Source organism: Girardinichthys multiradiatus, chromosome 9 (assembly GCF_021462225.1).
Source record: "Girardinichthys multiradiatus isolate DD_20200921_A chromosome 9, DD_fGirMul_XY1, whole genome shotgun sequence".
NCBI classification, from domain to species: Eukaryota; Metazoa; Chordata; class Actinopteri; order Cyprinodontiformes; family Goodeidae; genus Girardinichthys; species Girardinichthys multiradiatus.
This window is the reverse complement of record NC_061802.1, coordinates 11,968,364-11,985,402: the sequence shown is the minus strand read 5'-3', so window position 1 is coordinate 11,985,402 and position 17,039 is coordinate 11,968,364. Positions and strand designations below refer to the sequence as shown.

At 41.7% G+C, this 17,039-nt stretch overlaps 1 protein-coding gene across 4 annotated transcripts in view; it reads right to left on the bottom strand.

The window, feature by feature from the left end:
- Positions 1–17,039, bottom strand: part of rabgap1l (RAB GTPase activating protein 1-like) — a 155,683-nt gene that overhangs the window by 31,264 nt on the left and 107,380 nt on the right. For 3 of the 4 annotated variants that reach the window (XM_047374007.1, XM_047374006.1, XM_047374008.1), the window contains 3 exons: positions 16,047–16,172; positions 14,395–14,538; positions 7,269–7,310 (listed from right to left, as the gene is read on the bottom strand). In XM_047374007.1, coding sequence (XP_047229963.1) covers positions 7,269–7,310; positions 14,395–14,538; positions 16,047–16,172 — 312 coding nt within the window. Of the gene's footprint in view, positions 1–57; positions 1,889–7,268; positions 7,311–14,394; positions 14,539–16,046; positions 16,173–17,039 lie in introns of those variants that run through there. The other variant, XM_047374009.1, reaches the window with a different exon arrangement.

Here is a 17,039-nt window from a genome sequence, read left to right as displayed (position 1 = left end):
AACAATGCATGCTGCGCAAATTTAACCCAGGATATATTTCTGTTTGTCTCGTCTCACCGCCAGCAGTTTTGGGACGAAGAGTCTGTGTCCCATCCCAAGAAGATCCATGACCCTGCAGTAAGGGTCTGCTGAGGCTTGGCTGGCGTGGGCGCTCTCTTCCTCCTTCCCCTCGCCGTCCTCCAGTGCCCTGCATGCTGCCGGAAGGGTCATATGGGGGTTCAGGGCCGGAATAGAGGCAGGAGATGTCGGAGGGGAACGTGGTGGAGATGGTGGTGGGGTGGGACAGGGCAGGGGAGAGGGGTTGTCCCGCTCCGGGGCCACGTTGGCAGCTGACTCCAGGGTGATGTCTGAAGGAATGGGCAGATGCTTCGATGTTGGAGCAGCAACAATGGGGGTGATCAAGCTCAGTTAAAGGAGATCTTTTAAGGCTATCTGAGTCTGGTGATCGCTAGATGTCAGACAGAGCAACCAGAACAAACCAAGGTTTCCAGACTTCCAGAATCCCACAGCAGCTCAGCTGGCAGATCCCTGGCCTCACTTGCATGTGACGTTGAGTAGAGGCCCCTCAGTTTGTACCACTGTCAGAGCCTCAGTTTGGCCCCCTGATGTCTCAGAATCACAGTCTGAAAATGATGAGTTGACAACCTTGTCGGCATAATGCTGAGTCCTACAGCTGTTTCTATATTCACTCTGAAATCCAGTCACACTTCCTACACTCAGCTTCCTCAGCAAACTCCAACCAATTCCTGTCCAGGATGTTGTCGCCTAGCAACAAAACGGCTCAACATGTGGGCTGCTGCAGGGATGAGAACCTTTTTTGATTTCCTTTTTGATTTCTTCTTTTACAATAAACTTCAAATCCCTTCCGTCTACACGGGTGAGCGTCCCTAATGCTCAGAGTGAGGACACATCAAAGCAATTGAACCCTTTTTCCAAAAGAAAGGTCTCCCCTAACAAGGGTTCGCTTTCTTTGAAATGCAAAATGGCCTGAATTAAGAACACAGCTCTTTATTCGCTCCCTGAAGCTGGTACAGTTGGTGTGGGCTGCACAGCAGGGACAGACAAGATGTGGTTTGTCATCGCTGGAAATATGGCACTTCTCTGTCTGCAGGAGATGATGCTCAGTTTTACTGGACGGTTGAGTGGGTGCCGGACTCACTCAGTCACACCAAACCAGTGATGCATGAAAACCAGAATAAGAGGGAGTAAAAAAACAAGAACAAATGTTCCTCAGAAGCTCTCTCGCTTCACAGATGTAATGCTTCGATGTGAATTTAGCACAGATCCGAGCAGGATTAATGAGTTAGAACATATTCCAGTCGGCTGCACCAGCACTGAGTCCAGTGCCTCCAGCAGAATCCTATTAGCAGGAGCAGGCAGCCAAGCATCCGGTCAGTATCAGTAAGAAGATCTTTCAGATTATCCAGTTCCTTCACAAGGAAAGTTACCTCTGCCTCTCACAGGCTGTTTGATGAGTGTGTGCATGGGTGAATATTGTAGCACTGTCAGAAATGTTGGTCCTGGCAGGCAGCTGGGGTGAGGCAATGCAACGAAATCTCACTGTTTCCCATGAACTGTTCCTCTGTGCATCTCCCGATCTTTGGGATGCTAACAGCTCGCATGGGCGGCTCCGTTGCAGATCTTTGGGTGGTAAACAGAAGTAACACGTGGTAGAAATAAAAATTTTGCAGAAAAAGCAGCAAAAAAGACGGAGAGAGGAGAAGCAGGCAAAAAGGCAAGAAAACGGAGAAGAGAGGGAAAGAAGATGCGCCGAGCAGGAATACGAGGAAGGTAAAGATGAAGAGGAAAAAAAGAACAAAAAACTGAGATTTTGTCCCTTTTGTTCAGATTGCTAATGTTACAACTGATGCTCCTGTTGTGATATGGATAGCAACTGCTAAGCTGGGCAGGGAGGGAGACGAGCACAGATGAAGGGAGGGGAGCAGAGGGGAGTGCAGGATGGGAGGAGGAGGGAGCATCGGAGGATTATGTCGTCATGCCTGGCCAATAAGAGATAGGCAGTGAAGGCTCCTTCACTCTCCTCCTCCTCATCATCATCCAGACATCCACATTTGTTCCCATTTCAAACCATTGCTTCCTCAACATCTCCACCTTGCTTTTACGTAGCCTATAATGGCACAAATATTAAAACATTTGCACAGTCACACCATACCATCATACTTAGAATCTGGATTTATTATTTCTTCATAAATCTATATTTTTTTTATTGTTCAGTGTATTGTTTTTGATCTTATTTGCATTACTATTTTCCCCTCCCTCTAGGGAAAAATAAACAAATGTATCTACTGTATTTTATTCTATACATAAAATTTGTTTTTACAAAATATAGAGTTTATGACTTCAATATAGTCAAAATGGGGCTATGACTAGCAGTTTTTTCCCCTGCTTATTCTAAGCAGTAGCCTATTGGTGTTGTTTCTGCAGATGCTCATCATGCATTTTTTGTGTGGCTGCTACCGTGACCTGGTCCTCTTTTAAAATAAGATTTCTAAACCCTCTGCTTGTCGTCAGTAGTACCACACTTTAGATTAAGACGACCTTTGAAAACTTTATAATTTTAAAACTTTTATAACCTGGTTTATATGACAGCCAATCGGTCACTTTACTTGACATTTTTGCTTTGAAACTGTAGTTCAGACGGAGTCAACCAATGACTGGGGCCAAACATTCCTGATGCATGAAAGGCACACAGACAACCTAGTGCCTAAAATGAATTGTTGTTTATATTGCACAGCCACTAAGTCAGAAAATTTATATAATGTCTGATTTTCAATATAACTGTTTAAGTAACCCTTAAATTTTGGTTTTGTGTTTCTAAAAAATTTTAATATTTAAACACTAAGAACAGGTTGGGAAAATTCAAGTAATGTAAAAAATAAAAACTGCCAAAAAGCCCTTTCAATGTTTTCTGTCAAATGTAACAAAAAATGTAATTTCCAGTGAGAATTAAATTAGGATACCTCCACATGTTTTCAAAAATCCTACAGCAGCATTCATAAACATTTTGAGGGAGGTTAGTCCTGTTTAAACCTCAGATATTCAGTATGGTGTGCTACGGTTGAAGTGAGAGAAAACAGGCCTTCGGAAAAAGATAGTTGCAGTTAATGAGTCTGTTCAAGGATTTAAAGAAATCTCAAAAGAAGTTAAAATCAGCCTACACTGTACGGAAAATAGTCTAAAAGTGGAGGACATTCAAAATAAACTACCAACACAACTAGGTGTGGCTGACAAAGCAAGTTCACCCTAAGAGTAGACAGCAATATGCAAAAGGAAGCCTCCAGAAACCAAAGAATGTCATTGCTGGACCTACAGCAGGTTCTTGCTAAGGCTGATGTGAAGATGCATGACTGTACAATCGAATAAACAGCGTGCACAAGTTCAACTTTCATAGTAGTTGTGGAAAAGGGAAACCATGGAGGCCAGTCTAATGTTTGCCAGGGAGAATGTAGACAAAGAACAGGACTTTTGAAATAATATTTTTTGAACAGATGAGTCCAAAATCTGATTATCTGGACATAAGAACAGTCAACATTTTAACACATGAATACAGAATTTTCGAAAAATAACCTGACACTGTGAAACATGGACATTGAAGTGTTAAGGTTGGGAATAATTCGCTGCAGCGGGACCTGGCCAGGTCAACATAATAGGGTCCATCATGGTCCAACAGATCTTTATCCTTCTGAGATGATGTGGGATGAACTGAAATGAGTCATACAAGAACCTACTCAAATATCTCAAAGCTGAAAGTGAGGAGAGGGGCAAACATTTCTTCTAATGATATGAGAGACTTGTAGATAGCTACAAGAAGCGTCTCACTGATGATATTTCAACCTAAGGAGGTAACACTACTTATTAAGGGGTCGGCTGTCCTAATGTTTTTCTCACCTTGAAAAGAACATTTTGATTAATATGTTTAACAAGTAAAACAAGGTTCATTTTTGTTGTTTACATGCAGTTAAACCACTTTGTTTAAAACAATGAGATTAGACACTGATATGTGAACAATCCTTAATAGAGAACTGAACATTTATTTTTCCACATGACTGTAATTATAGCTGGACACTGAATAAACTTGCTAATATTCCTTTCTTCCCTAAAGAACCAAGATATTCAACTATCTTTATTTTCTCTAGGACAGTAGAGACAGTTGCATATGTCTTGAGCTTTTTGAAAGTTACCCACTCAAATTCAAAGCAAAAAGGCCAGCACAAATATTATCAGTTACAGTTAAAAATAAAGTACAGGTCCTTCTCAAAATATTAGCATATTGTGATAAAGTTCATTATTTTCCATAATGTCATGATGAAAATTTAACATTCATATATTTTAGATTCATTGCACACTAACTGAAATATTTCAGGTCTTTTATTGTCTTAATACGGATGATTTGGGCATACAGCTCATGAAAACCCAAAATTCCTATCTCACAAAATTAGAATATTTCATCCGACCAATAAAAGAAAAGTGTTTTTAATACAAAAAATGTCAACCTTCAAATAATCATGTACAGTTATGCACTCAATACTTGGTCGGGAATCCTTTTGCAGAAATGACTGCTTCAATGCGGCGTGGCATGGAGGCAATCAGCCTGTGGCACTGCTGAGGTCTTATGGAGGTCCAGGATGCTTTGATAGCGGCCTTTAGCTCATCCAGAGTGTTGGGTCTTGAGTCTCTCAACGTTCTCTTCACAATATCCCACAGATTCTCTATGGGGTTCAGGTTAGGAGAGTTGGCAGGCCAATTGAGCACAGTGATACCATGGTCAGTAAACCATTTACCAGTGGTTTTGGCACTGTGAGCAGGTGCCAGGTCGTGCTGAAAAATGAAATCTTCATCTCCATAAAGCTTTTCAGCAGATGGAAGCATGAAGTGCTCCAAAATCTCCTGATAGCTAGCTGCATTGACCCTGCCCTTGATAAAACACAGTGGACCAACACCAGCAGCTAACACGGCACCCCAGACCATCACTGACTGTGGGTACTTGACACTGGACTTCTGGCATTTTGGCATTTCCTTCTCCCCAGTCTTCCTCCAGACTCTGGCACCTTGATTTCCGAATGACATGCAGAATTTGCTTTCATCCGAAAAAAGTACTTTGGACCACTGAGCAACAGTCCAGTGCTGCTTCTCTGTAGCCCAGGTCAGGCGCTTCTGCCGTTGTTTCTGGTTCAAAAGTGGCTTGACCTGGGGAATGCGGCACCTGTAGCCCATTTCCTGCACACGCCTGTGCACGGTGGCTCTGGATGTTTCTACTCCAGACTCAGTCCACTGCTTCCGCAGGTCCCCCAAGGTCTGGAATCGGCCCTTCTCCACAATCTTCCTCAGGGTCCGGTCACCTCTTCTCGTTGTGCAGCGTTTTCTGCCACACTTTTTCCTTCCCACAGACTTCCCACTGAGGTGCCTTGATACAGCACTCTGGGAACAGCCTATTCGTTCAGAAATGTCTTTCTGTGTCTTACCCTCTTGCTTGAGGGTGTCAATAGTGGCCTTCTGGACAGCAGTCAGGTCGGCAGTCTTACCCATGATTGGGGTTTTGAGTGATGAACCAGGCTGGGAGTTTTAAAGGCCTCAGGAATCTTTTGCAGGTGTTTAGAGTTAACTCGTTGATTCAGATGATTAGGTTCATAGCTCGTTTAGAGACCCTTTTAATGATATGCTAATTTTGTGAGATAGGAATTTTGGGTTTTCATGAGCTGTATGCCAAAATCATCCATATTAATACAATAAAAGACCTGAAATATTTCAGTTAGTGTGCAATGAATCTAAAATATATGAATGTTAAATTTTCATCATTACATTATGGAAAATAATGAACTTTATCACAATATGCTAATATTTTGAGAAGGACCTGTAAATGACACTGTTGCAAAAATGAAAAATATATTGATATGACATTAAATGAAAAGTAAACGAGATCAATTTATAGTCTGTCTACTAGAGGTGTAAAGATCCAAGATTTCATACCAAATTTTGGGTACAGCCCTTTTGGTTCAGGACACGTGTACTGAATGAATACCGAGTTATTTTAAACCTGCAAACATGTGAAATGACTGTTAAAGATTAGCTTAGTGCATACATAGTGCATGTGGTAAAACAGTAGCACTGGTGTCACTGCAGGCAAATAAAATGGAGAAATCACAAGATAAGGAAAAGCATAACCATTAAAATATCTATGTGCAAAACTAAGGAGTTCAATTGTATGTTCCACTGTGCAACAAAAACAAAATCAAAACAAAACAGAACAGAACTCCCAGCTACCAATAAAGTCTACTATTAGGAAAGACAAATATTTCTTATTCAGTCCAAATCCAAATGCCTGTTTCATTGAATCAGACCCCAAATGCAACATGAGTTTTTCTGATGGCAGACATGCAGACCAGGGGTCCATCCAACATGTGTTTTCCCAACAGTTGCCCTTTCCACAGTGCATTCAGGTACAACATGTAACCAAATCTCCAATCAGTTCTAGACTTGCTCCTTTCTGAAGTACTAGAACATGCTGAGAAAACCAAATTATTCTCAGTGTATTTTGTTTATTTCTGATTGCAACGTACTGAAAAGGCACCGAACCGTGACTTTGAAACTGAAGTACGTACCGAATTGGCATTTTTGTGTACCTTTATACACGTAATGTCTGTCAGCATCGAACAGGATGACCCGTCTATGTCTACAAAGTAAAGCAACTCATAGACAAGGAATATGACCCAAAATACATCGCAGTTTGGCATAATAATAATAATGTGACAAGCGAAAAGCCTCTACAGCATTTTTTACATTTAGAAATAAAAAATAAATAAATCTGGCTTGCTCAGCCTTTCTGGAAGGGTATTTAAGATGATACTGGTGAAAGAAAATAATCCAAATTAACAATGCTTTATATCGCTCTGACTACCAGACAGATAAAAGAGAACGTTGTTTTTTAATCTCTCCCTAATCAGTTGCTATTTCTGTCTTTATTGCCAAGGTTCAAAAGCATTCACTCTCCTGACGTTTAGATGCAGTTTTTTCTATGTACACTTGGGGGCGACAAATGGTAGAAAATGAAGAGAAACATGACCGTAGAAGCCATAAACTGTATTTTCCATTCTCAAGATATCTGGAGCACAAATAATATTAACATACGCAGTCAGATGAAGCTTAAATCAAAACAGAATTTGCTCAAGTGTTACATGTGAGCTAATTTTATAGTTTAGAAAAATAAACGAGAAGTTACAATTAAATAAAGGTATAAAGTTATTACTAACCTTGAGCAGGGCCAGGGCCACATTGAAGATGATGCTTAGTCCCTTTAAGACAGAAAAAGATATAAGAGGAGGAAGAAAGAATATGGACACAATTGTATGTTAGTGTGTCTGCAGGCTTGGAAAGGATAAAAATATTTTAGTCAATGCAATAAAAGTTTCAATGATCAGTTTAATTATTGGTTTATTTATCTTTCTGTCGCATTATGTAATCTCTTTTCTATTTTCTAACTTTGAATTCCAAATTTTCTAGTACGTAGGGTTCCTAAACATTTTGCATTTTAAAACACTAAATTGGCACTATATAAATAAAATAAACTGAATTTTGAAAATAAAAATAAAAAAGCTCATTATAAATACTACACAGATATTCCCCTAGAGGTCAAGCTTCGCATGTGGAAAAAAAAACCATAGACAAACAATGAACTGTGGGTAAATAAGAAAGTGAACAAGAGATCAGAGAACTACGATACTGACAAAAGAAAGGTCACCAGTTTCTCCAATGAGTTTATGGTCTAAACAGCTTGGGGTTCATCAATAAAATTACCTGTTCGATAATAACATCTATTCAGGAAAATTTAAGATGTGTACAGGTCCTTCTCAAACAATTAGCATATTGTGATAAAGTTAATTCTTTTCCATAATGTCATGATGAAAATTTAACATTCATATATTTTAGATTCATTGCACACTAACTGAAATATTTCAGGGTAATTTATTGTCTTAATACGGATGATTTTGGCATACAGCTCATGAAAACCAAAAATTCCTATCTCACAAAATTAGCATATCATTAAAAGGGTCTCTAAACGAGCTATGAACCTAATCATCTGAATCAACGAGTTAACTCTAAACACCTGCAAAAGATTCCTGAGGCCTTTAAAACTCCCAGCCTGGTTCATCACTCAAAACCCCAATCATGGGTAAGACTGCCGACCTGACTGCTGTCCAGAAGGCCACTATTGACACCCTCAAGCAAGAGGGTAAGACACAGAAAGACATTTCTGAACGAATAGGCTGTTCCCAGAGTGCTGTATCAAGGCACCTCAGTGGGAAGTCTGTGGGAAGGAAAAAGTGTGGCAGAAAACGCTGCACAACGAGAAGAGGTGACCGGACCCTGAGGAAGATTGTGGAGAAGGGCCGATTCCAGACCTTGGGGGACCTGCAGAAGCAGTGGACTGAGTCTGGAGTAGAAACATCCAGAGCCACCGTGCACAGGCGTGTGCAGGAAATGGGCTACAGGTGCCGCATTCCCCAGGTCAAGCCACTTTTGAACCAGAAACAGCGGCAGAAGCGCCTGACCTGGGCTACAGAGAAGCAGCACTGGACTGTTGCTCAGTGGTCCAAAGTACTTTTTTCGGATGAAAGCAAATTCTGCATGTCATTCGGAAATCAAGGTGCCAGAGTCTGGAGGAAGACTGGGGAGAAGGAAATGCCAAAATGCCAGAAGTCCAGTGTCAAGTACCCACAGTCAGTGATGGTCTGGGGTGCCGTGTCAGCTGCTGGTGTTGGTCCACTGTGTTTTATCAAGGGCAGGGTCAATGCAGCTAGCTATCAGGAGATTTTGGAGCACTTCATGCTTCCATCTGCTGAAAAGCTTTGTGGAGATGAATAATTCATTTTTCAGCACAACCTGGCACCTGCTCACAGGGCCAAAACCACTGGTAAATGGTTTACTGACCATGGTATCACTGTGCTCAATTGGCTTGCCAACTCTCCTGACCTGAACCCCATAGAGAATCTGTGGGATATTGTGAAGAGAACGTTGAGAGACTCAAGACCCAACACTCTGGATGAGCTAAAGGCCGCTATCAAAGCATCCTGGGCCTCCATAAGACCTCAGCAGTGCCACAGGCTGATTGCCTCCATGCCACGCCGCATTGAAGCAGTCATTTCTGCAAAAGGATTCCCGACCAAGTATTGAGTGCATAACTGTACATGATTATTTGAAGGTTGACGTTTTTTGTATTAAAAACACTTTTCTTTTATTGGTCGGATGAAATATGCTAATTTTGTGAGATAGGAATTTTGGGTTTTCATGAGCTGTATGCCACAATCATCCGTATTAAGACAATAACAGACCTGAAATATTTCAGTTAATGTGCAATGAATCTAAAATATATGAATATTAAATTTTCATCATTACATTATAGAAAATAATGAACTTTATCACAATATGCTAATTTTTTGAGAAGGACCTGTATGTGCATTTTTCACAGCTAAACTACGTGCTAAACTACAAATAACACAATGATTCCAAGACCTGAGGTGGTACAAGAAGTAAGAAAGCTGAATTTAGGGTTGCTACATCCATCTTCTAATATGGAAAAATAAAAAAAACTAATTATTGGAACAACTTACTCTGAATGCTATCTAGGCTTGAGGCACAAAATAAGGTCTGAAAAACAAATATTTTAGTAGCAGACTACGTATTTTTTTCCAGATTTAAATAAAATTTAAGATTTTCAAAACTACTTCAAAGCTTCATTGGAACCCTTTGTGGTAAATCAAACAATGACTCAAAGATTACAAGAGCAACATCTGGCTATGAGATATTTTAAGTTTTCATGTAATTTGCACTTTAAAATGAACTTATTTTTAACAATGTCTGCAATTTTGTACTGTTGATATAAGTACTAATATGGCTCAATTATTCTATAATAGCAGTACAATTTTACTGAAAAGCTCAAGATATAGTGCCCTGCAAAAGTATTCATACCTTTTGAATATTGTTCTTTTGTTACATGACAGATTTCAATAATTTTGGGAGGGAATTTGTGTGACCGGCCAACACAAAGAAGCATATAATAGTGTTGTGGAAGGAAATGATGCACAGATTTAAACAGTTTTTACTCTCAAAAATCTGAAGAGCGAGCATTTGCGCTTTTACAGACACACTTCTGGATTATGCCTCTGCGTTAGTTTTTAACATTAGTTTACACCTTTCCTGCCACTCCATAAACGGCAGAATAATAGCTGTCCTGTCAGCCGATTCCCCACATGAGCTGGGGATCTCGACAGCTCCTCCAGAGTTACCATTGGCACCGCACATTAATGCCCTCCTTATCTGGCATGTCAGTTTAGGTGGAGAGCCGCGTCTATGTTGGTTTACAGATATGAAATATTATCTATCTGTTCTCTGCATCTATTGTCGATGCTGCTGCCCATAGCTGCGGCCGTAAGGTCTGCGGTGCCTGTCGTGGCGGCAATCCCAGAACCCGGTGGTGGACACCGGCAGTAAGGGATGCTGTTAAGCTGAAGAAGGAGTCCTATCGGCTGTGGTTGGCTTGTGGGACTCCTGAGGCGGCTGACGGGTACCGTGAGGCCAAGCGTGCTGCGGCCCGGGCTGTGGCAGAGGCAAAAACTCGGGCCTGGGAAGAGTTCGGTGAGGCCATGGAGAAGGACTACCAGTTGGCCTCGAAGCGATTCTGGCAAACCGTCCGGCGCCTCAGGAGGGGGAAGCAGTGCTTTGCCAACACTGTTTATAGTGGGGGCGGGAGACTGCTGACCTCGACTGAGGACATTATCGGGCGGTGGAAGGAGTACTTCGAGGATCTCCTCAATCCTGCCATCACGCATTCCGTGGTGGAAACAGAGGCTGGGGACTCGGGGTTGGACTCTTTCATCACCCAGGCTGAAGTCACCGAGGTGGTTAAAAAGCTCCGCGGTGGCAAGGCTTCGGGGGTGGATGAGATCCGCCCTGAGTACCTCAAGTCTCTGGATGTTGTAGGGCTGTCATGGTTGACACGCCTCTTCAACATTGCGTGGCGGTCGGGGACAGTGCCTCTGGACTGGCAGACTGGGGTGGTGGTCCCCCTTTATAAGAAGGGGGACCGGAGGGTGTGTTCCAACTACAGGGGGATCACCCTCCTCAGCCTCCCTGGTAAGGCCTACGCCAGGGTATTGGAGAGGAGAGTCCGACCGATAGTCGAACCTCGGCTTCAGGAGGAACAGTGTGGTTTTCGGCCCAGCCGTGGAACACTGGACCAGCTCTATACCCTCTACAGGGTGCTCGAGGGTTCGTGAGAGTTTGCCCAACCGGTTCACATGTGTTTTGTGGACCTGGAGAAGGCATTCGACTGTGTCCCTCGTGATGCCCTGTGGGGGGTGCTCCAGGAGTATGGAATTGGGGGCCCTTTATTAGGGGCCATCCGGTCCCTGTACGAGCGGAGCAGGAGTTTGGTCCGCATTGCCGGCACTAAGTCGGACCTGTTCCCAGTGCATGTTGGACTCCGGCAGGGCTGCCCTTTGTCGCCGGTCCTGTTCATAACTTTTATGGACAGGATTTCTAGACGCAGCCAAGGGCCGGAGGGGGTCTGGTTTGGGGACCAGTGGATTTCGTCTCTTCTTTTTGCGGATGATGTGGTCCCGCTGGCCCCCTCTAGCCAAGACCTACAGCATGCGCTGTGGCGGTTCGCAGCCGAGTGTGAAGCGGCTGGGATGGGGATCAGCTCCTCCAAGTCCGAGGCCATGGTACTCGACCGGAAAAGGGTGGCTTGTCCTCTTCAGGTTGGAGGGGAGTTCCTGCCTCAAGTGGAGGAGTTTAAGTATCTCGGGGTCTTGTTCACGAGTGAGGGAAGAATGGAGCGGGAGATCGACAGACGGATCGGTGCAGCTGCCACAGTAATGGGGGCGCTGTGCCGGTCCATTGTGGTGAAGAGAGAGCTGAGCTGAAAAGCAAAGCTCTCAATTTACTGGTCGGTCTACGTTCCTACCCTCACCTATGGCCATGAACTTTGGGTCATGACCGAAAGAACGAGATCACGGATACAAGCGGCTGAAATGAGCTTTCTCCGTAGGGTGGCCGGGCACTCCCTTAGAGATAGGGTGAGGAGCTCGGCCATCCGGGAGGAGCTCGGAGTAGAGCCGCTGCTCCTCCACATTGAGAGGAGCCAGTTGAGGTGGCTCGGGCATCTATACCGGATGCCTCCTGGACGCCTTCCTCGGGAGGTGTTCCAGGCACGTCCCACCGGGAGGAGGCCCAGGGGACGGCCCAGGACACGCTGGAGGGACTATGTCTCTCGGCTGGCCTGGGAACGCCTTGGGCTCCCCCTGGAGGAGCTGGAGGAGGTGTCTGGAGAGAGGGACGTCTGGGCGTCTCTGCTGAGTCTGCTGCCCCCGCGACCCGGTCCTGGATAAGCGGAAGACGACGAACGAACGAACGAAATATTATCTAATTTCGGATGGTTGATTGAACAGTACTCCATGAGATGATCAAAGATTGAAATATTGTTTTATAACCTAACCCTATATTAAATAATTTCAGGGTTTTATCCCTGACCTTTCTGATGTGTTTCTCGGTCTTCATGGTGCTGTCAGTTCTAGGGTCACCATACTAAATTTTCTAACTAGATGCCGATACTAAGAAAAATGTCATTTTCAACACCGTGGCAACAGGGTCCTTTCTGATAGATTTCGCTATCTATTAAAATTCCAAATACTGTTTACAGTCTGTTAAAACGGAATTTCACAGTCTTAATTTTCTTAATTTGTATTCACTGCTTTAAGTCCATGACCCTGCTTTTCACTTCCCCTTTTACTGTCACAATTCTTCTAATTTTGACAGAGAAAGAAAATGTAGAACCGCTTGCCAGCTCTGCATGGGAACACCCCTCTCCTTGGTCTCTGGGACAACCAGTTCACATGGCAACATGGAGCTAAAAATATCCAGAGAGCTCCAAAAATAACCGAAGAAAATGAAAAGAGGATGGGCTCTGCCTCCACACACCGATCTTTGTGGGCCTGAAGATGGTGCTACCATGCTGAGCTAAGATCAAAGGAACGTATGAGGGAAAGAAATACCAACACATCCCAGGAAGGTGGAATCAGAGGAGATGAAAGCCAAATGTGCAGAGAGGGGAGGACACAGTATGGATGTGTTAAGAAGTTTTCGCAAATACTGAAGTGATTCAAATTGTGCAGATCCAGCAAGGCCGCTCTTTAAAAAAGAATAATAAAATAGGGTTTGGCCTTGGGTTCTGGTTTCTAAATGAGGACAAAGATCTCGATTGAGGAGTAAAAAAGAAGGCTGACCACGTTGAATAAAAAAGGGTTTACAAGTTAAGCTGGTATTAAAAAAATAGACTGCGATTAAGAAACTGGGTAAACAAGTAAGTGAAATTACGAGGTTTTTGCTAAGAACAAAGAAAATAAATAAAGGTATTGCACATTTACAAGGAGAAAGAATAAATAATTAAATAATTAGGTTAGATTAGGTTAGGTTAGAGGAGAGTTTCAGTTGGATATGAGAGCTGAGGTTTTAAAGCCATGTTTTCATCATGCAGTTCATTGGCTGAGAAAGAACAAGGAAACTTTTAATTGTTCTGCCTGAGGCTAACACAAGGAAGGAGAGGTGGAGATGGAGGGAGGATAGCAGAGGGACGAGAGGAAAGAGGAGAAACATTTTCATGTTGGTTGTTGCATAGAAAACTTCCACAGAAATGCCCATTTTTTAGGTTATAGGAATAGCTTTAGAATCACATACATCTTCTCTGAAGATAAAAAAATAAAGAATTCAGTTATGTCAACCACATCAAAACATTAATAATACTATACCAACCTTTAAAGCCTGTACAAACTACTGATGCCAAGTTTAAACCGTACACTGTTCCAGTCAGAAGCTTACACAGACTTACCATTAGCATGGATACCATTTTAATTTAGGGTTTTTAAGAAGCATTTGAATAGTTCTTTGACCTGATCAGAATGATTATACAACTTCAGTGGTTTTCAAAAGAAAGACTGTACACCCAGTTCTTCTATTTTTTTGTTTTATCATCAGTTTAACTTGTTTGAATGCATAAATAAAAGCTTCAATAAATACTAATGACAAGTGTATGTAAACGTCTGATCGAAACTGTACATGTGGCCCCAAATAGCTGGTCATAGGTCCAAATCAACCATTTTCTCCCACAATAGCTTTCTATCATTTCAATTTGTAATCACCTTATTCAATCCATAATGGCAGCTAACACACTAATGTTTGCCACTCCTCTTTCTTCCTATTAACCTTTTCATCCCATTTCATGTTTCCAGATGGTTGAATTTCCCATTAAGCGATTCTATATATACAATGCAGACTAAATCCCTCTCACAATGCTCCAACTATACCACTTTGTGCTGCCTTTACCTCGCAAAGCAGCAAGTCAGTGATGTGGAAAACCATGCAGAGGGGGAACTTGGCCGTAAAGAGGGTGAGGAACCACTGGGAGGCATACATGTGCGCCTCCAGGTTCAGCTCCTGGAAGTGGGCCCAAAGGTCTGGGAGCTGTTCCTGTGGGAGCAGAATGAAAAAAAAAAGGATAAGGAAGTCTTTTTTGAGATAAAACAGCCCTCACAGAAATATAAAGATGCAGTACTACTTGTGTTTTCAACTTTCAATGACATTTTGCTCAGAAATTAAACTCAAGTATGTTTTTTTAACAGCCAAATATCATACAGTAAACATTTTATAAAACATGAGAAATTGAAACATTATAAACTATGTGACATGTGACCAGGACTGTATTCTAATAACATTTTGATTAAAAAAATGGTAAAGAGGGGCCATCATACATTCAAATTTTACAGTCTGTAAAACTGTAGTGTCTTATAGTAATCTGAGCACAATGGTCAATGTAATTTACACCACCTTCAATTCAACCCTTTTCCCAAATGAATTGTTAGGAAAGCCAACATCACTATTACCTAATACTAACCTTATATTAACATTTTAGCTAATGATAGCACATTAACAGCTGTGAGCATAGCAGGCAAAGCTATCTGTTATGTATTAGCTAAAAGGCTATAACTAGCACTTAGTTAAAGGCTAGCATTTCAGCAAATACTGGCATGCCATCCAATGCTAGTATAACAGATAGTGTTAGCTACTCTTAGCAACTTCACATTTGTATTGTAGATATGACTTGATATTTATGGCTAACAGGCTATTGTTAGTCTGTTGGCATGTTAGCTAAATACTGATTAAATTTAAGGTGCTAAGCTAGCATAATAGCATTTAACTTCAGCATAGTAGATGCTACTCATTTCTTGTTAATAAGCATAAAAGCTGGAGTTAGTAGAGCAGATATTGCTAGCTACATTTAACTTACATCCTTTCCTCTTTGTTAATAAATATTTTAGGCTTTCATTTTTTTAATCGTCTCTTATGCTCTCCTCTGATCAATTCCTTCAGCGAAAGAGACAATTATTTCAGTTTTCCACATTCACACTGCATTTTAAAGGAAATATTAGTTCTTTGTTTAATTTTAATTTAGTTTAATTTTTGTTTATATTACAAATTATGGTCACGTACAGTTAGAAAGGTGGATTTCTGTTGCGAAGTTTGCATGAGTACTGTTTACCACACACATGCCACATTACATTCAGACATATCCACTCAGAGGTAACTAAGTTCAATGTCGTGGCCTAAACCAATTTAAAGGCAAGTTGAAATTTTACTGGAATATTTAGAGACATCACAGATTTACAGAGGCTTGATTTTCAACACACCTCGCCATATTCTTCTGACATTCCAGTATATTTGGTGACCGGAGGGAAGTTGACAAGTAACAGATATGTGAGAAAATGTAGATGATGCAACACCCAGCAACACTTACATGAGTGAACATTAAACATTGCTGACTTTTAAGGTAAAGTGCAACAACATGTAAGACCAACATGTAAAATCCTAAAACTCTGATAATATTCCTAGCTAGGATTGTATTTTCCAAACAATATGCTGTTTTTCATTTCAATGTGACACATTTTTTCTTTGAAAACGTAAAGGGCTGCTTCACCAACCTGCATTAGCTTCTCCAGCTGATAGAACTTGCAGTGAAGATCTTCAAAGTTGTTCTTGTACAGAGCTCTGAGGCCATAATCATACATTATTTTCACCAGCACGCAGAAGGCCTGCTCCTCAGGCATCTGAAACCACATGGATAACAGTCATTACTAACATTAATTGATACTTTCAACAACCAAATGTCCTTATCATTTTATAGGTGACACTATTACGGTCTCAAAATAAACATTTATGTACAGAGGAATGTGGGGGACATAAAAGACAAACAAGATGAACTTCAATGTATTTGCCTTTAAGTAATTTAATTGTGTTTCTATGTTGTTGTTTTTTTGGTAAGTAAATATAAGGGTTATGGGAGAAAACATAACACTGTGTCTTTGTGGGTAATAATGGCTTCATTTCTCCTGTAACACAAACACACACAGATAGGATGAGATACTTAATCAGTGTGACAATGTGTGTTTGAAGCTGAATGCACTCCTGCAGGTAAAGTTGAACCCCAATAAATATTCCTGACACCTTGTCTATAAATTCTTCCTTTTCCTCCATGACCTGTCTGCCTCCTTCTTTTACAGTGGTTGTCCCTATTACACTTTCTTCTTTCTTCTTTTACAGCCTCTTCCTCCATAACGTCCTCTTCCTTGTGTCACTTCATGTAATCTCAAAGGCCTTCTTCATGACTCTACTTCTCAGCCCTCCTGACATCTCCCTACTGTCTCACTGCTCTTTAACCTCTGCTGCCCTTGGTATTTGGACTTTGATCAAACTCCTTTTGGGACTTCCTCCATCATGCGTCATCTTTTTAATCTCTCCATCTGTCTTTGTAGACTTCCTGTAACCTTCTGGAAGAGAAACAGCATCACAGAACTTCCAACATACTTAATATTTTTGCTTTCCACATATGATCTTTTGATTTTCACCAGACAGGCCTAAAGAGTCTCTTCCTCCTCCTTTCTTTTCTCCTTCTCTCCCATTTTCCCGTTTGCCCC